The sequence below is a fragment of the Talpa europaea genome, assembly GCF_964194135.1.
Source record: "Talpa europaea genome assembly, chromosome: 1".
Classification (NCBI taxonomy): domain Eukaryota; kingdom Metazoa; phylum Chordata; class Mammalia; order Eulipotyphla; family Talpidae; genus Talpa; species Talpa europaea.
The window spans coordinates 158,654,199-158,676,181 of NC_140073.1; the positions used below are offsets into that span (position 1 = coordinate 158,654,199).

General features: G+C 69.6%; 2 protein-coding genes across 2 annotated transcripts; both read left to right on the plus strand.

Annotated features, from left to right (window-relative positions):
* Nucleotides 1–4,447: 4,447 nt before the first annotated feature.
* Nucleotides 4,448–10,231, plus strand: GAL3ST2 (galactose-3-O-sulfotransferase 2; the record flags this gene model as incomplete). The annotated part of the gene is made up of 4 exons (XM_084228382.1): nucleotides 4,448–4,638; nucleotides 7,949–8,035; nucleotides 8,666–8,933; nucleotides 9,416–10,231. The coding sequence occupies 4 exons, from the start codon at nucleotides 4,448–4,450 to the stop codon at nucleotides 10,229–10,231; spliced, it is 1,362 nt and encodes a 453-aa protein (XP_084084508.1).
* Nucleotides 10,232–14,761: 4,530 nt separating this feature from the next.
* NEU4 (neuraminidase 4) lies at nucleotides 14,762–16,935 on the plus strand (the record flags this gene model as incomplete). Its single annotated transcript, XM_084246672.1, has 3 exons — nucleotides 14,762–14,962; nucleotides 15,493–15,748; nucleotides 15,989–16,935. 3 exons carry the CDS (start codon nucleotides 14,762–14,764, stop codon nucleotides 16,933–16,935), a joined length of 1,404 nt encoding a protein of 467 aa, XP_084102798.1.
* Between the last annotated feature and the right edge of the window lie 5,048 nt (nucleotides 16,936–21,983).

The window sequence follows — 21,983 nt, forward strand, 5'->3', positions numbered from 1 at the left end:
GGGGGGACATGCGGACACCGGGGGGACATGCGGACACCGGGGGGACATGCGGACACCGGGGGGACATGCGGACACTGGGGGGACATGCGGACACCGGGGGGACATGCGGACACTGGGGGGACATGTGGACACCGGGGGGATATGCGGACACCGGGGGGACATGCGGATACCGGGGGGACATGTGGACACCGGGGGGACATGCGGACACCGGGGGGACATGCGGACACCGGGGGGACATGCGGACACCGGGGGGACATGTGGACACCGGGGGGACATGCGGATACCGGGGGGACATGTGCGGACACCGGGGGGACATGTGGACACTGGAGGGACATGTGGACACTGGGGGGACATGCGGACACCGGGGGGACATGCGGACACCAGGGGGACATGCGGACACTGGGAGAAGGCCCGGGAGGTCCACCAGCCGGTCCGGGCCCTGCCTTCAGGCGCTCGCGGCGGGAGCAAACTGGCTATTCGCGAGAGCTTTGCGTATTCACCGCCCAGGCCTGCGCCTCTCCAGCCGGAGCGGGGAAGATCTCATTTGCTTGGCAGTCCCGTCCACCCGCAGCTGACCGCCTGGGGGGCGGGGGGGCTTGCCTGGGGATTAGGAGAAGCCGAGGATTTGCTCCACAGCTGAGCTTCTGTAAGCCGAGGAGAGGTTACATAAGCCTGGGGGCAGCGGCTGGGCACTGGGCTGGCGGCCAGGGCAGAGCCTCGCCCCTCCCCTGCCTGCCGAAGCTGCGAGCTGGGCGGGGCCCGGGAGCAGTTGGGCCCCAAGGGCCTGGGGATGCAGCCCTATGGAGGGTGCCGCAGCCCCAGCCCCGTCCAGCCCCTGCCCCTGGCCGGAGGGTGGCCCTGAGCGTGCGGCGCCGTGTGGGCATCACCTGTGGGGGCTCGAGGCTAGCGGGCTCTTAGTGGCCTCAGGAACGGGGACTGGGCACAGGTGATGGCCCCGGGGTCCCACCAGCCCTTGCCGCAAGCACGTCTGGCTTCCTGCTCAGGGCCTCCCGGCGCCTCCTGGTCTCCCAGGGCAGAAACTGGCCCAGGCTGAGGCGGCCTGTGCGGGGCGGGGCCGCTGGCCTAGAGGGGCAGGGGCAGTGGGTCAAGTGGCCCGCTCCCCCCACCCCCACCCCGGCTGCCCGGATCCTGCCCAGAACCTCCCCCGCCACCCAGCTGTGCAGCAAGCCTCATACTGGGCACAGGCACGAGGGCCATGCCTGGGTCGGAGGCTGGGGCTGTGGCAGCGTCCCTCACACCAGCGGCGGGCGCCGGAGCCCATGAGCCCCATCGGCTTGTTACAGGGCAGGGAGAGGGGCAGCCCAGACCCCGCACACCTGCCTATTCTATGTAGGGTTCTGCCATCCGCCGCATCCACACAAGACATAGGAGACTTTAATGGGAAGGAACTTTAATAAAACTAGGAAACAATACAGGAAAGGCAAAGAGTCTAGTTTCTAAGTGAAGCACCCAAAGTGACCCGTCCCCTCGTGGGTAAAAGTCCATCCAAATGGGATCGGCCCAGAGCAGGGCCCCAAGGCTGCCACAGTCTAAAGCACCTTCCAGTGGGACCCACAGAAAAGGGTCGCAAACAACCGGACCAGCCCGGAAGGAAAAGAGCAACATCAACATCCAGACAAAAGCCGCCACGGTCCCCTCCCCACGGGTCTCGCCCGCGTCTGTGTCCCCGTCCACGCCCAGAAGGCAGGCGCAGTGTCTCCCCGTGTCTCGGGGCCACGTGCCGCCTCCAGGGCTCCTCCTGGCTGCATCCTGCTTCCTTCCGTTCTTAGTCCCCTCTGCAGCTGCTTCTCCCTGCTCTGCTCCACCCTCCTTTTGGGTGGGGCAGGAAACCTGGAACCTCCTCCTTTCCTGGGGACCCCCCTGTTACAATCCCCCCTTTTAATTTTTATTCCACCATATCTATGGTAGCACAGATCTCAGGGTGTAGTCTTAGGAGACAGTCTTTTTTTAGGGTTACAATGTGTGTAAGAGAAGCAACAATTAGTCAGCAGCAGCGTCCATGAACCCTTTCCTGGGGACCATCCTGTTACAGGCTCTGCCCCCTGTCTCCGGGGGTCCCTGTGCCCCTGGCGCTCACCTGCTCCATGCCCAGCCCTGGCCCTCCTGGGGCTCCGCTGTGGCTTGTGCCTTCTGGTCCCCCAGCCATAGCCCTGGGGTTCCACCTTCACCAGCCATCCATCCAGATTGTGGGGAGCTGGGACCCAGCTGGGCGGGGTGTCCAGGGTCCTCCCGCCCTCAGGGCAGGGTTGGGAGGGGCGCCAAGCCCAGGCAAGGGTGTTGGAGGTTGGGGGGCTGGGCAGAGAGGGGAGCATTCCTGTGGAAGGTGGGGCCCGGCCCTGTCTGCAGGGGCGGGACGGGGAGGGTGCGTGGAGTCCAGGCGTGCCATGGCCGCGGGCTGCGGGAGGTAAGCGGAGAGGGAGGCGGGCATCCAGGCCTCCCCTGGCTCCGGGCACCAGCTCTCCGGGTGGCTGGCAGGCGCTGGGGTAGGCACCAGGCTCTGTCCTTGGTCCTCGGCCCTCCTAGACTGGCCGCCTGCCCACCGGCAGGGTGCCCATTCCAGGGCAGAGGGTACAGCCCTGTGGGTCCCAGGGAGACACCTGCCCGGGCCTCTGCAGGCCTGGACCGGGCCTGCCCTCTCTAGTGGTGTGTACGCCCTGGCTGCTGCCCACTGTCCCTTCCCACCCTGTGCCTTGGGGGTGAGCAGAGGCACAGACCTGGGCCTCAGGCCCCATGGTGTGGTGGAGGAGGGGGGCTCACCGGGGCTCCGAGGGGCTCTTAGTGGGGGCAGGGCTGCGGGGCTGGGGCCGCGTCCATGTGCACAGGGGGGCTGCTGCCCGCACCGCCCGGCCTCCCCAGCCCTGGTCGTCATGGCTGCACGGATTTGCTTAGGAGAAAGGAAGGCCAGGCCTCACTGCCACAACGCGGGGGCAGCTCCCTGAAGCTGCTGCCCTCCCTGGCCCGGCCTCAGTGCCCTGTCCAGGGCTTCCCCTGGGCGCTGCAGAGCCCTGGCCTCCATCTCTCTCAGTCACTCCACAGGGTCAGCCCCGGCCGCTGACCCCTGGCCTCCGCGGCTGCCTCCTCGTTGGGCTCAGGACCGCTGGCCGCTCCTGCTGGGCCTGCGGGCGCCTGTCCTGGGATGTGCCGTGGTGGCAGCGGGGACGGCCACCGGTGGCCGTGGGTTTCTCTGGCTCCCGCTGCCTCTGTGCCAACACTGTGGGGCTGGGGCTCGGGGCTGAGCCCCACGGCCGTCCTGCCCTGGAGCTCCTGTGCAGGGCTCAGCCCCAGGCCAGGGGCCAGGGCCCGCGCTGCGGGGGGCTGGGGCAGGAGGCCGGAGTCCTTGCCCCGGCAGGGGTGCACGGACCCTCACGAGTGGCCCCCACTGGGGGCTCCCTCTGCCTGCCTGGGCGCCCCCCAGAACCCCCATGCCCGTGAGGCTCCTGCCGGCCCAGGCGCCTCCTCCAGGGTCCCCACCGGGCAGCTCGTCCCCCCCACCCCGAGCCGGGGCGTGTCTCAGACAGCCAGGACCCCTTGGCCCTGCTCGGCCCCTGGCCGGCCAGAAGCCCACCCCCCGAGCGCCCTCCGCGCTGTGCCCAGTGTCCGGCTGCCGGGCAAGCCCGCGGGGCCCAGCCGGCGGGGGTGCGAGGGCGGGTGCGAGCGCCCAGCGACTTTGCCTTTGCCTTTCCCTTTGCGAACGCGGCCAAGCTGCTGGCGACGCCCTCCTGCCGCCACTTGTCTTTGGATTATGTTTATTTCCCTGAGAAAGAGTTTCCATCTGGGGTTCTCGTTTATTTCTGCTCCTGTGTCCTCCTGACAGCCCTTCCCCAGCTCAGGACGGCGTGTGGCTGGGCCACTTCTCCGGGCAGGAAGCGGAGGCCCCTGAGCGTGGCCTCCCAGCCCCCCGGGACGCTCCGCCTCCGTTTCTCGTGGATGGGCATGAGGGCATTTCTCCCCGGCTCCCTTCTGGACCCAGACACCTGCTGGTTGACGGGGCTCGCAGAGGGGCCAGCCTGGACTCCCGGGGGGCCGTTATGGGCAGAGCCGCAGGCGAGCCCCTGTGTGCTGGCCTCAGTGCCGGCCCGCCCCGCTGGCCCCAGGGGAGGCCCCGGCCAACCTTCAAGACTCCTGCTGGGCGAGGGTGGAGGGTGTGGCCCCACACCTGAGCCGGCAGGTGAGTTTCTGGGGAGTCAGGTTTTGCAGACCGCACAGCCTGGTGCCCGAGCCCGGCGGCTGTGAGTGGCGAGCGCGCCCGTCCTGCTGCAGACGCCGGCATGCTGTCCGCCCCCGGGGGCCCGCAGAGGTGAGTGGGGCAGGGGCGGCTGGCAGCACAGGAGACAGGGCGTCCTGTGTCTTTCAAAGGACCCACCAGGCCTTTCCCGAGTTCACCTCCTGCCCGCCCCCTGGTCCTGGCCTTTGGCCTCTGGGGGGCATGGCCCAGGGCCGGGGGCCACAGTTTGGTGTCTGGACTGGACCCCTGGGCCGGCGCTGCCGTCAGTGCTGTGGCTGCCTCCTGTCCCTGGGCACCCTCCGGAGCTCCCAGCAGCGGATAGAACCCCCGACTCTCTTCGGGACCTTCTCGCAGTTTGGGGTGCTGCACCCGCTGTGCTGGTCTTGGACCGGGTGTGGGAGGCTGAGGGGCCCCTCCAACGAGGCCTGGGGGGGAGACGAGGCCTGGAAAGGCCATGGGGCTCTGAGCCTGGTTGGCCCCACCCCTGCCCTGGGGGCCCAGGGCTGCCGGGAAGCCTCACCTCCCCTTTGTCTGGTGCAGAGTTCCAGGGCCTCTGTCTCCTTCGGGAGGGGGCGGTCCCAGTGTTCGGCCCTGTGGAAGCCATCACCGCATGGGCAGGAGGGCTGGGGGCCACCCCGGGGCTGGCCCGAGCTGCCCGCCTGGCACTGCAGCCGGCCTCCTTGGGCAGTGAGGCCTGAGTGGAGACCAGGGCCGGAGAGACCCAGGTGTGGAGGGGGTGTGGGTTGGGGGAGCTTGCAGATGGCCGTGGTGACCCCCCCAGGGAGGTGGCACTGACTGTCCAGGCCCTGAAGAAGGGGCTCCTGAGCCTGGTCACCAAGCCCACAAACCGCGACAGGACTGACTGCCTCTGGAGCCCCGGACATTTCCTTCAGCTGCACAAACGCTGGGAGACTCTGGGCTCGGCCAGCACTTGGGCCTGGTGCTGGGCGGATGGCCATGGCCATGAGAGTGTCCAGGCCCTGGGGACAGGGGTTGTGAGGGGTTCCGGGCGCTCCTGCCTGCAGGCGGGTGTGTCCCTTAGACTGCTGGTCTGCTGTGGGTGTTGCAGAGCCCCTCTGTGGCTGCTGATCTGGGGGCATCGCTGCTCGGCCACTGTCTTTGAGACCCAATTCAAGCTGTGGAGCCCCTGATGGTCTGCAGTGTTGGGGGGCCCCTGCAGTGGTCCCCAGTTCCTCACCCAAGTCCTGGCCTGGGACACTTGCCCCCCAAAACCCACATCTGTTTGAGGCTCAAGTCTGTCCTTGGGGATGGACATCTCGGCAGCACTGACCCTGGGAGCCTCATGGGGGACAGAGTGACCGTGGGGTCAGTGCCATTCTGACTTTAGACCTCGGGGACAGCTCGAGGTCGGGGGACAGCGTGCGGGGTGGGGGAGGCCAGGCCTGGGGGCCGCTGCCGAGGTCGACACCCAGCTAAGCTGCAGGCGGAAGCCCCTGGCTGGCGGGAGAGGTGGCCCAGGAGCAGGGCAGGGCACCCTGGGTCAGGGAATAGGAGGGTCCTGCCTTTTCCTGAGACTGGAGCGGATGCCCCACAGACTGCGGGGCCCACCCACAGTCTGTGCGTGGTCAGCCCCAGGCTGGTGTCCTGGATCTCGGGGCTGTCCCAGAAGCCAGGGGACCTGCCAGGCTGAGGAGGGAGGGCTGGACACGCCTTTGCGTGTTGTCTGGGTTCTCCAAACGGCCCTCTGAGCCAGGCCCAGACCACCTGCACCTCACGCCTCGGGCCTGAGGGCCGCTGCACCTACCTCGGTGGACCCGGGGTGGCAGGGGTGGGGCGCGGGGCCCTGGGAACGAGTGTGGCCCCTGCTTGCCCTGGGGCTCATCCCTGGTGGGGCACCCTGGGAGCACAGAGGCCCTCCCCATTGGGGGCTGAGCCCTCCCTGGTGACAGCGGGGCTGTTTGTCAGTCCTGTGCTAAGGGAGGAGGGGGTCACCTTCCCCTCTTGCTCCAGGAGGACTCAGCGTGGTCTAAGCACTCAGTCTGCATCTCCTGGATGCAGGAAGGGGGGACGGGGCTGGGCAGGGCTCTGTCCTCCCGCTCTGCCTGGGAGGGCACAAGGGCTGGGGCTCCCGCCCAGGCCCAATTCTGCCCCTCTGAGGAGGGGGCAGGCTAGCCACAGGGGGCGGGACGCCGGGAACTGCTGCTGCATTGCGGCGGAGCGGCGAGCATTTGGGCGTCTGGGCTGATGCCCGAGCACGGCCTGGCCTGGACGCTGAGCCCAGCCTGGGGCCACTGTCCAGTTGCACCTGCCCGCGGGGCGGGGCTGCCCGCTGTCAGGCGCGTCCTGCTCTGGGCAGAGACCGCAGCCGGACCTGCGTGGCCGAGGTGGGAGGGCCGCGCGCCAGGACCCCCTTGGCGGGCGTGACCTGGACCGTGCACGCCCGGAGCACGAGACGCCAGCGCCACGGTGGTGCTGCAGTGACCCTGGCCTCCGGGAGACCTGCTGGGCCGGCTCCGGCGCGGGGGGAGGCTGGGGGCCTCGGGTGCCGCGCAGCGTGTCTGGGGACGGGCCTTCCGCACCCGTGGTGGGCACGGGGACAGGACTTGGATGGACATTTATTTACAATGACAACGGAACTGGCAAGCGAAAACCTGCAGGGGAGATGCTCAGGAGCCGGGAGCCAAGTGGACCGAGTCCAGCTCAGAGCGTGTCCTTGGCAATGAATGGGAGAGAAACAGGCTGCGGGCGCAGGCCCAGCACACAGTAGCCGGTCCCGGCTCTCCAAGGCCTCGGCACCCCCGCCCCCGCTGTCCCGGCGCCTCTGTCCCACCAGCCTGCCCCCACGAGCCCCTGGACACTCCCAGCACCAGGCTTGCTGTCCACCGCCGCCAGGCATTCGCCAGAGGCTGGGTCCCCGCGGAACCAAGAAGGACCACGGGCGCAGTCCCCGACCCGCTGGCCGCTGCCTGCCCTCGCTCTGCCCTAGGCCAGGCCTAGCCTGGCACTGCCTCCAGAGCCCCCCACCCCACCCCTACTTGAGCACTGGGCAGTTGACACGGCGCTGCCCTGCCCGGTGAGGGCGCCAGGTGGGGGAGCAGCCAGCTGGGCCAGGGACTCGGGATCCACCGGCCCATCTGCACAGGGCCAGCCTCTGTGTGCAAGGACAGCTGTCTGTCTGCTGGGAGCCCCGGGGAGGAGCGCGCAGGCCAGGCGGGCTGGGTCAGGGGCCCTGCAGCCGGAGCGGTGGGGAAGGACCAGTGTCCACTGAGGGGGCTGACGGACGGGCTGGGCCCGGGCCTCTGGGAGCGGGGGTTTGGCTGCCCTGCGAAAGCGAGAGAGCTGGGGCCTCCACGCGCAGCCCAGGCTCCGGGAGGCGCTCGCGGGAGGACATGTCACAACCTGGGGCCTCACCCGGGCTCGCGGCCTCTGACGCGCCAGCGCCCGTCTGTGAGCTCCTGTGCCTGGCTGGCCCTGCGTGGGTCCCTAACCCTTTCCCTATGGGGGCAGAATGTCGGGGGTCTCATCCCTCACCCCTGGCCCTGAAGTGAACTCGGGGTCTCAGCGCGCCCCTCTACCCGGCCGGGGGGCTGTCCACGGTGCACGGAGGGGCGGGGGCTCCGCCCTGTCCCATGTCCCCCAGCCCCAAGGGCCTGTACGCGGCAGGGGGTGACGTGCTGGGCGTGCAGAGCTCAGCCTGCAGGAAGGGGGAGCGCCCCCCTGCTGATGTGCTTCTGCCTGCAGATGCTTCGGGGCCTTCCTCCTCTTCCTGGCACTGACCAGCTTCCTGCTGACCGGCTTTCTGCACCTGGACGTGGGGCTGCTCACTCCGTGAGTCCTGGGTAGGGGCTGCCCCTCCGGGCTGGCCCGCCTCTGCTGGCTCCCAGCTGGTGGTGACCTTGGTGGGCCCCGCTGCCCTGCAGGGCCCCAGTTCCCCCATAGGAGTGGGTGCACCTTCCTTGGGAGTAGCTAAGGCTCCTGGCCCCTGACCGTGTGTGTCCCTGGGCAGCCAGTCCCAGGTCCCTGGAGGCGGCGCTGGCCGGGCTGCTGTGTGCAGAGAGGGCTGTGGGCCCTGGGAGGTGGGGCTCGGGCCCAGGGTGGGCCTGGGCAGTCAGGCCCTGTCCCCTGCGCTCCAGCGCATCCTCTGTGCAGCCTGAGGTCTGCCCGTATGCCCCCAGACCTCAGGAGGCGCCTCTGCTGAGGCGGGAGGGGTCCCCTTACTGCCCCCGCCGTCCCCAGAGCTGGCATGGGCCTCTGCAGTGGCCTGCGCCACGCCAGTCCCCCTTGCTGGCCTGTGGCGGCCAGAGAGAGAGAGCAGCCAGGCACCGGCCACTCCGGGCTGGCGCCCACACGCAGGTGGGTGTGGTGGTGGGGTCCTGGGGTGGCCGGTCCTGTGGTGGGAGGGGACGGTCTGTCAGTGGGCCCGGCGCTCCCTGGCTGACGTGCCGCCCCCCCTGCCAGCCTGCTGGAGGGCCAGGCCGAGGGGCCGCCCGTGACCAACATCATGTTCCTGAAGACGCACAAGACCGGCAGCAGCACGGTGCTCAACATCCTCTTCCGCTTTGCCGAGACGCACGGGCTGTCGGTGGCCCTGCCCAGCGGCCAGCGCTTCCACCTGGGCTACCCTTGGCTCTTCCTGGCGCATTACGTGGAGGGCGTGGGGGAGGCCGGCAGCCCCCAGCGGCGCTTCAACATCCTGTGCAACCACCTGCGGTTCAACCTGCCGGAGGTGTGCGGGTGGGGTCTGCGGGGCGGGCGGGCGGCTCCGGGCCTGGCCTCTGGGGGGGGGGGCACAGGCCGCGGGCCGGCGCCTCGTGGGCTGGCAGGGAGAGCCGCAGCCGCCCTCCCAGGCCGCAGAGTGGCAGTGCTGGCTCAGGGGGGCTCCCTGGCCTGTCCGCGGCCTTCTCTCGAGGCTCCTCCTGGTCAGAGCTGCCCAGCGGTCCCCGCCCAGGCCCTTGCACATGCTGGCCCCTTGGGCGGGGATGCTGTTCTCGGGGCCACTGCTCTCGAGGGCGCCCCGACCTCCCTTCAAAGGCCCAGTGGCAGGAAAGGGGCAGCCGGAGGCCGGGGCACTCGCCCAGCGGGTGGGCGGCCGCGGCGCAGGAAGCAGGGCCGGCTGGGGCGCCGGGGCAGGAGCCGGGGCAGGCGCGGCGCTGGGGCGGCGGAGGAGGCCGGCCCGTCACCAGCCCCGCCCGCTTTGTGTCCGCACAGGTGCAGAAGGTCGTGGCCAACGACACCTTCTACTTCTCCATCCTCAGAAACCCCGTGTCCCAGCTGGAGTCCGCCTTCGCCTACTACCAGGGCTACGTGCCCGCCTTCCGCGCCGCGGGCAGCCTGGAGGCCTTCCTGGCCGCGCCCTGGACCTACTACAACGCGAGCCGCAGCCTGCGCAACGCGCACGCCCGCAACAACATGTGGTTCGACCTGGGCTTCGACCCCGACGCGCCGGCCGAGGAGCGCTACGTGCGCGCGCGCCTGGCCGAGGCCGAGCGGCGCTTCCCGCTGGTGCTGATCGCCGAGCACTTCGACGAGTCGCTGGTGCTGCTGCGGCGCCTGCTGCGCTGGCGGCTGGACGACGTGGTGGCCTTCAGGGTCAACGCGCGCGGCCCGGGCGGCGCCCGCCTGTCCCCCGAGGGCCGCGAGCGCGCGCGGCGCTGGTGCGCGCTGGACTGGCGCCTGTACCAGCACTTCAACCGCACCTTCTGGGCGCGCGCGCTGGCCGAGCTGGGCCCCCGCCGGCTGCGCGCGGACGTGGCGCGGCTGCGGGCGCGGCGGCGCGAGCTCGAGGCCCTGTGCCTGCAGGACGGCGCGCCCCAGGGCCCCGCGCACATCGCCGACCCGCGCCTGCGCCCCTACCAGTCCGGCCCGGCGGGCATCCTGGGCTACAACCTCCGGCCGGGGCTGGGCCCGCGGGCGCGGCGGCGCTGCCAGAGCATGGCCACGCCCGAGCTGCAGTACATGGCGCGCCTGTACGCCCGGCAGTTCCCGGAGAAGCCGCCCAAGACCATCCCCTTCCTGGAGGACTAGGGCGCCGGCTGCTCGGGCCCTGGGTCCCCCGCGCGCCCTGCTCGCCTGGAGGCCGGGGGGGGGGGGGGGGCGGGGTTCCGGCCAGGGGACCCGCCCTTCGGCGTGAGGCGCTGGGGAGCAGACCGGCCCCGGCCCCTCTCTGGGAGGCCACCTCGCTGGCGACCGGCCAGGGCCCCCGCCCGGCTGGCAGCCACCAAACTCCACCCGAGCAGAGCCATCTTAGGGGACGGCGAAGTGACAGCGACAGGGCTCGCTCCCGCAGCACCTGCCCTGAATGGGAATGACAGAGAAGGGCAGCGCCGCCCTGCGCAGGCCACACGCACCTTCGGGGCGCATCCTGTGTCTTCAGGGCCGGATCAAGGGGGCGTGGTCTGTATTCACGCGGAATACTACTCAGCCATCAAAAATGACACGCTCCGGCCTCCCTGGTGGCGCAAGGAGTTAAGCACCGCACTGTGAAGCTGTCCACAGCCTCTGCAGCACGAGTTTGATCCCCGGTTGGCCAGGGAGCTCCCCACAGGCGCAGCAGACCTCTCCTGTCTCCCCGCTGCTCCCCTCAGCAGTGTACTTCATCAGTCTGCCTGTTCTGCTCCCCGCTCTGTCTCTGGTGAATCCTCTCACCCCCCGCACCTCTGGCCTGTACCCCAGCTCTTGCACGCATGCATAAATAAATCTTTTGTTTTTTAAAAAGAGAAGCGCATGCTGTTCGCAGCCACATGGATGGAGCTAGAAGGAATCATGCTCAGTGAAACAGTCAGAAGGAAAAAGAAAAATATCGCATGGTTTCACTTATAGGAGGAACATAGGGGAACCAAATAAGGGCCTGTACCCCAGTTCTTGTAGGCATAAATAAATAAATCTTTAAAAAAAAAAACAACAGTGACAGTGACAAGTCAGCATGCTGCCCCAGGGCCCAAGCACAGGGTGCCCAGCGGTGCGGAACCCAGGCCTGGCTCCCTGGAGGGGCACAGCGTGGTCCCAGAGGCGCTGCCAGCAGCGCTGAAGACCTGGGGAGCGGTGCTGGACAGCTCTCCCGGCCTTGCAAGGGCCTGGCCGGCCGGGGGCTCCTAGGATGAGAGTGGTTAGAACTAAGGGGACACGGGTGCCCTCGGGCACGGGCTGAGGCAGGGGCAGCCCTGCCTGTGTTCAGGGAAGGGGCGCAGCTGGTCTGCAGTGCTGGGTGGACCCAATGGGCCGAGCGGGACACAGTCCTGGAGGCAGCCTCCAATTACCCCCCGCTGCTGTTTGGGGGGGCTGCTGAGGGGGTTCGAGGCTGGGCTCCCCCGCGGCCTTGGGCCCTCCTGGCTGTGCTTCGTCCAGCTGGGTGAGTGGCTGGGCCTCTCTCCTGCCATTCTGGGGCCTCCCCTGACAACCCCCACAGGCCCCAGGACTGGTCGGCAGCGCAGCCTGTCGTCTCCCGGCCCCCCCAGCTGTCTTAACATCCCGGCCCTTTATCTATCAGGAGCCCTGGGACAGAGGTGGGATGAGGCAGGACCCCCGGGGCCCAAGGGAGGGGCCCTCGAAGAGCCCCTCAGTGACAGCGCGGGAGGCATGGGGATGTCCAGGCTGTGGTGGGCTTGGGGGGTGTGGGAGTGTGAGGGAATGGGGGGCGGCGTGGGGACACCCAGCCTGAGGTGGGAGGGTGGGGAGCGCCCAGGCTGTCAGGGAGGAGCCCCGCAGAGACCAAGCCCACAGGCTCTGGTGGGGGCTTGGGGGTATCTGGAGGCAGCAGAGCTCCACGTCTCATGGGTGTCAGCTGGGGAGCTGATCCCCCTCATGCTCACGCACACAGGCGCACGCGTCCGCCTTGCTGGAGGGTGAGCTGCCCTGAGACAGCCCCTGGCCGCAGGAGGGGCCTGGGCCGGGGCCAGGGGCTCCCTCCCTCCCTCCCTCCCTCCTTCCCGCCCGCCTGCCTGCCTGCCCACCCAGTGCACTGAGGGACACAGGCACTCCTGCCTGCAGCTGCCAGCCCTGCGCCCGAGCCCGGTGCGTGCCGGCTGCTCCTTGGACCCCAGCCCAAGCCCCCAGGTGAGACGGGCCCTGTCCCCTCTGGCTGCCCCTCTTTGGGCTGCTCTTGGTGGGTGTGGACCCTCAGCCGCTAGCCAGAGGCTGTACGGGGCCCATGGGGGCCACTTCCTGGCCAAGTGGTGGCCGGGACGAGAGAGCTGGGGCAGATCTAGGGGTGTGGGCCTGGCCTGGCCTGCTCCGCCGGGGAAGGGCTGTGCTTCCAAAGTCCTGGCCTGGGGCCGGCGCTGAGGCAGAGCCCTGGGGTGGCAGAGCTGGGAGCCCTGCCCGGGCACACCATGCTGTGCCAGTGCCCGCTGCTGAGTTTGCTCTGCTTGTGGGTCCAAAGGACAGAGAGTACCCTGGCCGAGGGGTGGGGCAGGCGGCCAGCCGTGCAGCCTGGGAGGCCTGTGTGAGCGGGGTCCAGGTTGGGGGTCCAGGCTGAGGAGGTGATCAGGCCAAGCCCCTGCTGATGCAGAAGGTCCAGTTTCCTGGGGCTCAGGCCAGGAGCACAGGTTCTCTTTGAGGTCCCCCTCTCTGGGTGCCAGCACCTTGGGAGGTAGGCATCCTGGTCAGGCCAGCCCCTGGACCCGGCTCAACTGCCCACACTGGGCAGTGCCAGTTCCTGTCAGTCTGGGGGCGTCCCCCGGGCTCTGTAAACCAGGCTTGGCCAGTGCCCAGCAGCCTGTCCCCTCGCAGCAAGAGCAGTGACCAGCTGCCGTGGCGCCTCTGTCTCTCTCGCTGTCTTCGGTCCGGGGCGGGCTGGGCCTTGTGCTTCTGCTGACACCAGCCCGGGGGTCCCAGGGCCAGGAGTGAGCCAAGTGCAGAGAATGTCCTCCTTGTGCCCCCCGTGCCTGGAGGGTGGAGGGTGGGCGCCAAGGCGCCCGCACCTGCTCCCTGCTGGGACACAGCTGGCCTTTGAGTGCTGTGCGGGTCCGGGGCTTCTAGGACACAGAGGCCACTCTCAGAAGCCCCAGAGGCGGCGGAAGGTGGGCGGTCCCGGGGCTCAGCAGGCAGTGGGCAAGGCCAGCTGCTGCCCCAGAGATTTTGGGGCAGGGCCTGTCTGCTGGGAGCCCAGGGGAGCCTCAGCAAGCCTGGCATGAGAGCAAGCTTGCACGTGTCCATCTGCGAACCTCCGGCCTGCGCCGTCTGCGGGGCCAGCCCCGCTGCTCCTTGGCCTGGTGTTCCTGGCCCTTGCCGGCCTGGCTGCCCTGGGTACCTCTGCCCCTGCACTTCTGCACCCAGGGCCTGCGTCGCTGCTGGGCAGCCTCCCTCACACCCCTCCACGGGGCCGGCCACCCCCTGGCTACCCTCGTGCAAATCAGCCGGAGAGGCTGGCGGTCCTGCCCACGGTCAGAAGGCTGTCTGGACTGCAGACCCCTGTGCAGCCGCATGCACCCCACCAGAGGCTCTGCCCTGCCTCCAGCAAGGCGTGGCACAGGGTGGGGGGGGTCTGCCAGAGGGAGTTGGGAGCAGCATGTGCAGGGATGAGCTGCCTGCAGGCAGGGGCTGACCGCCCTGGGGGCGGGGGGCGGCCGGGCTCTGTGGGCCGGGGCAGGGCTGGGGGTGGGGCCTGAGCCCTGGCCCTGTGGGAACATCCCGGGGGCTGGGGACCCCACCACTCTGTTCAGTGGGAGCTGAGCCAGTGCCGCCTTTCATCCCTGCTGAATCAGGCCGAACTGCTTGAAATGTCCCCACCCCGGCTCAAACGCCTGGACCTGACCCACGCGCACACCCTCTCCCAGCCCGCTGCTCCCCAGGCCCCCGCCGGGCAGGCTCAGAAGTGGCCACTGTCTGCCTCCTGCCCCTGTGGTGACCCACTGGGCCGCCCTCTTGGTTTCAGCCCTCGCACCCTCCCTTCTCCTGGCCGTGCCCCCGACCCCCTGGCCTGGTGCCCCCGGCCGGCCCGGGAAGGGTGGTGGCAGCTGCGCCATCTTTCCCAGGAAGCACGTGAGTCTGAGTGTGCACCTGCGAGTGTCTGCGTGCGTGGAGTGTGCACCTGCGAGTGTCTGCGTGCGTGGAGTGTGCACCTGCGAGTGTGCGCCCAAGTGTGCGCCTGCGTGTGTCTGAGAGCGTCTGCGTGTGCCCCTGTGAGCGTGGGTGGTGGGTCAGTTTCTGTGTCTTTTCCTGACTCCTGCGGTTTTGGGGTCCTGTTCGGGGACCCCAGGCCCTGCGCCTGCGCTGTGGGCGGCTGTCCACTTGGGGCCGTCTCCCGCTGGCGGGTCCGTGGGGCAGGGCGGTCAGGCACAGGGAGGGCAGGCCAGGGAACACCGCCCAGGCTCCCTGCTCTGGACCTCCCCCGGCTCCCCACCAGGCTGCTCCCCTGGGGCTGCGCCTCTCCGGGTGGGGAGGACAGGCTGACTCCAGACCCAGGGCGCAGGGGCCGGGGGGCCAGGGCGGGAGAAGCCGCCTGGGCCAAGGGACGGGGGCTCAGATGTCCCCAGGCGGTCAAGGCGCGGTGGCCTTGCGGGGAGCGGCTTCGGGGCTGCCTGCTCACCCCCCGACCCCCGCAGGCGCCCTCAGAGCATGGGGGCCCCGCGCGCGCCCGCGCGGACGGTGCTGTTCCAGCGCGAGAGGACCGGCCTGACCTACCGCGTGCCGGCGCTGCTGCCGGTGCCCCCGGGGCCCACCCTGCTGGCCTTCGCGGAGCAGCGGCTCAGCCCCGACGACTCGCACGCCCACCGGCTGGTGCAGCGGCGGGGCGCGGTGGCGGGGGGCTCCGTGCGGGTGAGTGGGCGCGGGGGGGGGGGGGTGGCGCGGGGGCGCGGGCGGGGGGACGGGGGCGGGGGCGCGGGGGCGGGGGGCGCGGGCGGGGGGACGGGGGCGCGGGGCGGGGGGCGCGGGCGGGGGGCCGGGGGCGCGGGCAGGGCGCGGGGGGCGCGGGCGGGGGGACGGGGGCGCGGGCGGGGGGACGGGGGCGGGGGCGGGGGGCGCGGGCGGGGGGACGGGGGCGCGGGCAGGGCGCGGGGGGCGCGGGCGGGGGCGCGGGGCGGGGGGCGCGGGGGCGGGGGGCGCGGGCGGGGGGGCGGGGGGGGACGGGGGCGGGGGAAAGGGGGGCGCGGGGGGGACGGGGGCGGGGGGGAAGGGGGGCGCGGGGGGGAAGGGGGGCGCGGGGGGGGACGGGGGCGGGGGGGAAGGGGGGCGCGGGGGGGGAAGGGGGGCGCCGGGGGGAAGGGGGGCGCGGGGGGGGAAGGGGGGCGCGGGCGGGGGCGGGCGGCGCGCGCAGTGGCCTGAGGCACCCCGGGGGCTCCCCGCAGTGGGGCCCCGCGCTCGTGCTGGGCACGGCGGCGCTGGAGGAGCACCGGTCCATGAACCCCTGCCCGGTGCACGACGCGCGCACGGCCACCGTCTTCCTCCTGTTCATCGCGGTGCGCGGACGCACCCCCGAGGCCGCGCAGATCGCCTCGGGCAGGAACGCGGCGCGCCTGTGCTGCGTGAGCAGCCCCGACGGGGGCCGGACCTGGGGCGGCGCGCGGGACCTCACGGAGCAGGCGGTGGGCAGCGCCCAGCAGGGTAGGCGGGCTGGGGCGTCCCCCGGGGCCCCCCGCGGCCCGGGCTCTCCGCGCCGCGCGTCGCCGGCGGTGCTGGGCGGGCTGGGCACCGCGCGGAGCGGCTGGCGCGGGCGAGGCGGGTGAGGGCGGCGTGGGCTCGGGGCCTCCCCAAGGGCGGTCTCTCCCCCGGCCCCGCCCGTCGCCCTCCCCCGCCCGGGAAGAGTCGCGACCCCGCCCCAGCCCCGGCCCCCCCTCTCCGCAGACTGGGCCACCTTCGCCGTCGGGCCGGGCCACGGCGTCCAGCTGCGCTCCGGCCGCCTGCTGGTGCCGGCCTACGCCTACCGCGTGGACCGGCGCGAGTGCTTCGGCCGCGTGTGCAGGACCAGCCCCCACGCCTTCGCCTTCTACAGTGACGACCACGGCCGCACCTGGCACCGCGGGGGCCTCGTGCCCAACCTGCGCTCGGGCGAGTGCCAGCTGGCCATGGTGGACGGCGGGCGCGCGGGCGCCGTGGTCTACTGCAACGCCCGGAGCCCCCTGGGCAGCCGCGTGCAGGCGCTCAGCGCCGACGGGGGCACCTCCTTTCTGCCCGGAGAGCTGGTGCCCACCCTGCCTGAGACTGCCCGGGGCTGCCAGGGCAGCATCGTGGGTTTCCCGGCCGCACCCTCCAGCGGGCCCTGGGGTGAGGGATGGCCCGTGGGCACCAAGAGCAGCTCCCGCCCTGTGCCCCTCTGTCCTGGGGTGCAGGGAGCCCCAGAGGAGGGTGCTGGGGATCCCTGTGGGGGCGGCCCTGAGGATTTGGACCGGGATCCTGGACTGGGTGGGGACGAGGGGACCCCCACCCTGCTGCTGCCCAGGCCCCCTGCTGCCCCATCCCAGAGCCCCACGTGGCTGCTGTACTCCCACCCCGCGGGGCGCAGGGCTCGGCTCCACATGGGCATCCACCTGAGCAGGTCACCCCTGGACCCTCAGAGCTGGACTGAGCCCTGGGTGATCTACGAGGGCCCCAGTGGTTACTCTGACCTGGCGCTCGTCGGGCCGTCCCCCGAGGGCACCCTGACCTTCGCCTGCCTATTCGAGAGTGGGGCCAGGGTGTCCTACGAGGAGGTCTCCTTTTGCCTGTTCTCTCTGCTCCAGGTCCTGCAGCACGTGCGGCCCCGGCCACCCGGCCCTGTGGACAAGCCTGGGGGGCGCTGCCGGCCCTCCTGAGGCCTGGAGGAGGGAAGCCGGTCTCCAGCCCCAGGCCTGGCTGGAGTGCGGGCTTCGGGAGGGGCTCTGGTCCTGGGTTCCTGCACAGATGTTGGGGGGCCGGGAGGGCCTGGTGGTGCTGCCTCCTCTTGGGGGCACCTGCATGGGGGGCAGTGTGGAGCCCGACCCTCCTGTGTCCTCACGAAGGGCCTCTTATTTCTTCTTTTTAAAGTCTTCATTTCTGGTTTCAAAGGTGAAACAGGCTAGTGCAGTAAACTCGGGAAATGTAGAAAAGTGTAAAGAAAGAGCAGAATGCCTGCAGGGGCCTGCCAGAGCCACCCCCGCCTCTGGCTACCCTTTCTCTCCTTCCTTCCTGGGGGCCACCGCAGCTGTCTCCGCTGTCCCCTGGCCCCCCACGGTCGCTTCTCCACAAGCACTTTGGGGGTATCTCTGGGACACCCCAGATTCTCGACAGCTTGGGCTGATTCCAGGACAGCACCCCATCTTCCCCGCCCTCCAGAGCGCCCCTGAGCCCCCAAGCATCCATGGCTCCCCAGGAACTGGAGCCGCCCATGACCACGCGCAGGGAAGGTCGGGTGTGCCCCTGCGTTCCCAGACGACTCTGCAGGGCCTCCCTGTGGAGGTCACAGCCGCTCCAGGACCTCTCAAAACCCCAGGCGTCCTGTGTTCTCCCGCCCCTCCCCGAGGGGCCTCCCCCAAGGACGGCAGCCCATCGGCCTGTGGCTCTGGGCGATGGCTTGGCTGTGTCTGCCCTCGTTCTGGACTCTGAGCCCTGAGAGTAGGGAGGGGGGTGGTGTGAGGACAAGGCGGGAGGACAGCCTGCACAGCACCTACGGCCTGCAGCCCGTCCCACCTGGACCGGCCCGTAGTGGCCCCAGCTCTCAGGGCTCGATTACAGATAGGGGTTGATGGAGGGTGGAGGGGTGCTGAGCCTCGATGGGATGGGCCTGAGTCTGGCCAGGGAGGATGCAAGGGAAGGCGGGTGAAGACAGACGAAGCGGCTGAGCTGCCACCACAGGCAAAAGTGGGGTGAGCGCACTCAGGGTGCCCATGCCTCCGGAAGGAGTCTTCCCCGGTGTGCACGGAGACGCGCAGCGCAGGGCGATGGCCAGGCTGGGGAGAAGCCGTCAACCCCAGCAGGCAAGGAGGGGGAGAAAGTGGATGTGGAACTGGTAAGACGAGTGGGAAGCAAACGTCCCGACGGCCCTTCCACGTGGACGGACAGGATGCCCAGGGCAGTCGGGGTGTGTTCCGATGGATGAGGGGACAAAAATAGCCCCACCCAGCCCACCAAGGCTGCGCACAGCGGGGGGGCCAGGAAGGCGAGGGCTTGGGGCCCAGAGCTTCCCAGCACTAGGAAGGCGGGAGCGCGCAGAGGGGCCTGCCCTGATATTGGGCTCATTTATAAAGCAAAATGGACAGACTGAGCGGGAACCCAGACCCACAGCGGCGGAGAAGGGTCTACGCTAGTGGAAACCCCGCCGGAGGCAGAGGCGCCTCCGCCCAGAGAAGGAGCTGGGGCAGGAGGCAGGGCTGCCTGAGATGAGTCTTCTCAAACACAGGCACAAAACTGACATCCTGCTGGGCCCTGAAGCCATGTCTCCACAGACCCCGAAAGATGGAAAATCACAGTAAAATTGAACTAGGGACAGAAACAAGATGATTGAAAATCTTCTATGTTTGGAAACGAAGACACTCGTGGCTCCAAGGATTAGCCACAGGGGCCAGAAGTGACTGGAGTTAATCGTGTCAGCACAGCATGAAGCCCAGGGTGGGCCAGCGCTGGGAGGGCCTGGCCGGGTGTCTGGTGGGCACTGCTGACCTGGCAGGCCACGAGCGCAGCGGCTGAGCAGGAGCCGAAGTCCCTTGGCCAGGACGCGCAGTGCCCGGGGTGCCGCAGGCCTGGCCGCTGAGCGCGAGGTGGGCGAGGGGCCTGGAGCCGGGAGGGCCACAGTCTGGACGTGCGACGCCGTCAACAGGGCTTAGGAGTGGCTTTCTGCCAGCACATTTGAAAACTGAGATGAAACAATTCCTGGAAAAATTCAACTTATTGAAACTGAAAAATCCCATAAGTCCATAATTTAAGTGCACTGGGTGCTGGGGAGGCGGCTGCCAGGGCCGGTGTGCGCCCCCCGGGGGACAGCAGCGCCCAGGAAGAAGGTCCCGGCAACAGGACGCAGCAAAGAGCGCGCGAGCCAGGCCCAGCGGGGCTCCTGCGTGCCCAGCCGGCAGCTGCGGGCAGGTCTCCAGCCACCTCTGGCGTCTGTCGGGCTCGTCGCCTCCTCGCGCGGCCTGTTGGCACGTTTGTTTTCTTATCGAGAGTTTCAAAGTCATTAGTTTATTCCGGCCAGTGAGGGCAGGAAGGACGCCCAGGCCACCTGTCGGCAGGGAAACGCGACCCACCACATAGGCCCTGGGGCCAGGGGTGCCACGGTGGTGGGTGGGGCGTTGTGGGCGCGAAGCCCCCTGGGGGCTGTGCGGCTTCTCCAGGAACCAGATCCGGGTGCCAGGCCTGGCAGTTACCTGGCACGTGGGAAACCCAGGCTCCCGTGGGACCCGTGTCTCCGTGAGGACAGCACTTGGCTGGTGCTGCCAGGGCCTGGAAGGGGTGAGGGGGGCAAGGGGCGCTGGGAGGGGTGCAAGGAAGGGTGCAGGGGGGAATGGGAAGGGTGCTGGGAGCCTGGGGCGACGTGGGGCACAGGCGGATCTGGGAGCACAGGGAAGATTTCAGGGAGGTGGGGGTGCAGGGAGGTGGGAGGGAGGGGGTGCGGGGGTGGCACTGGGAGAGGTGGAGGGGAGATGGGGGCACGGGGAGGGGCACAGGAGGGATGGAGGTGGCCATGGGGGCATGTGAAGGGGTGTGGGGTGGCTGCTGCGGGGGCAGGGGAGGATGTGGGGGATGTGGGCCGGGGTACGGGGAGGTGCGGGGCGGGGGGTGGAGTGTTGTGAGTCGGGGGCCCCCAGGGAGTCTCAGGGCTGAGCAGAGCCCATGCGGCCTAGGAGGCACGCGGCGGCTGACCCAGTGCCATGTGACGAGGCGCCGACGTCAGGGCTGTGTGGGCGTGGGGACGACTTATCTTCTGCTCAGTTTTTCCTTAAGCCCCAAACTTAAAAAATTCCATTAATTTACAACGGTGTGGGGCTTCCCCTGGTGGCGCAGCGGGTGAGCGCTGGGCTGCGAAGCTGCCCGCAGCCTCTGCCTCGCTGGTTCGATCCCAGCCGGCCGGCGAGGGTCCCACATGGCGGCAGACCTCTCCGGCCGCCCGCTGCTCCCCTCAGCAGTGCGTTTCGTCAGTCTGCCTGTTCTGTCCCCCGCTCTGGCTCTGGTGAATTTTTTCACCCTCCCGCGCCTCTGGCCTGTACCCCGGTTCTTGTATAAAATAAATAAATAAATCTTTAAAAAAATTGACAACGGTATGGTCACAAAAACTCTAAAAGTAAGCAGAGCGCGAAGGAAGTGGATGACGATATTCATAGAACCTTGAGAGCTGAGGGTCCCGGGGCCAGCCTGGCACCCCAGCCTCCCCACGCCCCTAGCCAACCTCCCCCCCACCCCTGCCCAGTGGTGCCCCAGGTGAGGCCCCTGTGAAGCGCCGTCTCTCTCAGCCTGGGGACCTCGGCCGCGGGCGCAGCTGGGTTTCCAGGGGGTTTGGGCTTCTGTCCTGGGGTGGTGGCCCCTCTGCAGGGTGGGGGGGGGTGGTAGGCGGCAGGAGGGGCCCCCTCAGGGTTGGTGACAGAACCTGGAGCCCTTTGCTGGTGTCAGGCTCGTCCACAAGCCCAGGGGCGGGACCCCCCACCCTGGCCCACTGAAACCGCCTCTCCTGAGCTGCGGGCGGGCGGGCGTGGGCGCGCGGGCGGCGGAAAAAGTGAGTGGGGGCAGCATGGGGTGCTGACGGGAAGGGCCCGGGGTGCTGACATCGTGCCGCCCCCCCGCCCCCGCCCGTGGCCTCACCCTCTGAGACACTCTCAGAGCTCGTCCTCGTTCAGGGCTCTGCGTGGGGTGTCTCCAGGTGCAAGCGAATCCTGTCTTCTGACACCGGGGTCCTGCGGTGTCCCCGCCCCCCCACGCCCTCAGGTGGCTCAGGGCCGGGGCCTCTGGCACCCCAGCCCCCCTCCTCCCCGCCCACTGCCAGAAGCCCTTCTGCTCTGTGGCTTCCCGTTTTTCTGCCAGTCACCTGGGAGGCATTTTCCCCTGGCCAAAGGAAACTGCCCCCTAACAGAGCGACCGGCCCCCTTCCGCCGGGCCTTGGCCCCATCCTGGGCGGAGGCTGCTCCCCACCTGCTGCTGGCCTCCTTCTCCCCAGTCCGACAGGGGTGCTGCTTGCCTGTAATAACTGGGGTGCCTGAGCCCCGCTGGGGCCGCGCGTGTGGGGGTTGGCCCCTCCCCACGGTGTTCTCAGGCCTGGGGTGAGACTCTGCTGCCGCCACCTGCTACCCTGCTGTCCTGGGCTCCTGTGGCCTCGCTTCCCTTTCGTGGGCCTTGACCTTGAGCCAGTGAGGGCATCCCGAAGGCCGCCCCACGCGCTGCGCCCGTGCTGCCCTGGGGCGTGGCCCCGCGCCCTTGCCAGTCCACCGTCAGCTCCCACTTCCTCCCTGAGCCGGCCACAGCAGCTGCTTCTCCCCCGAGCCCTGCAGCTGCGCAAATGTGGGTTTTCACGGGTTCATCGTGAAACTTGCAGTGAATCTAGGAAGCACGGGTGTCTGCCCGCGTGGGCGCCCCGACCCTGCGCCCCCCACCCCGCATGCACCGGCCCCCAACCCTGCCCTGTGCCCCCGCCCCCGCCCTCCCTCCCCCCATCTCCAACCCCCTCCCCGCAGCCCCCCCCCCTCACCCCAAGGCCAGTCTAACCTGTGCCCCTCAGCAGCTTCTCGCCTGGTGCGGGGGAGGGTCTTCCTTCCCTGCCGAAGCCTGAGGCCCTGGGGGTCCAGGTGCACAGACCCCACCTCCCAGCTCTGACCCCATGTGGCTCTGCCTCAGGGCCATGTCCTCAGGCAAGGTGCTCCCGCTCATAATGGCCCCCTGCCCCCTGCCCCGCAGGAGTGGCCGG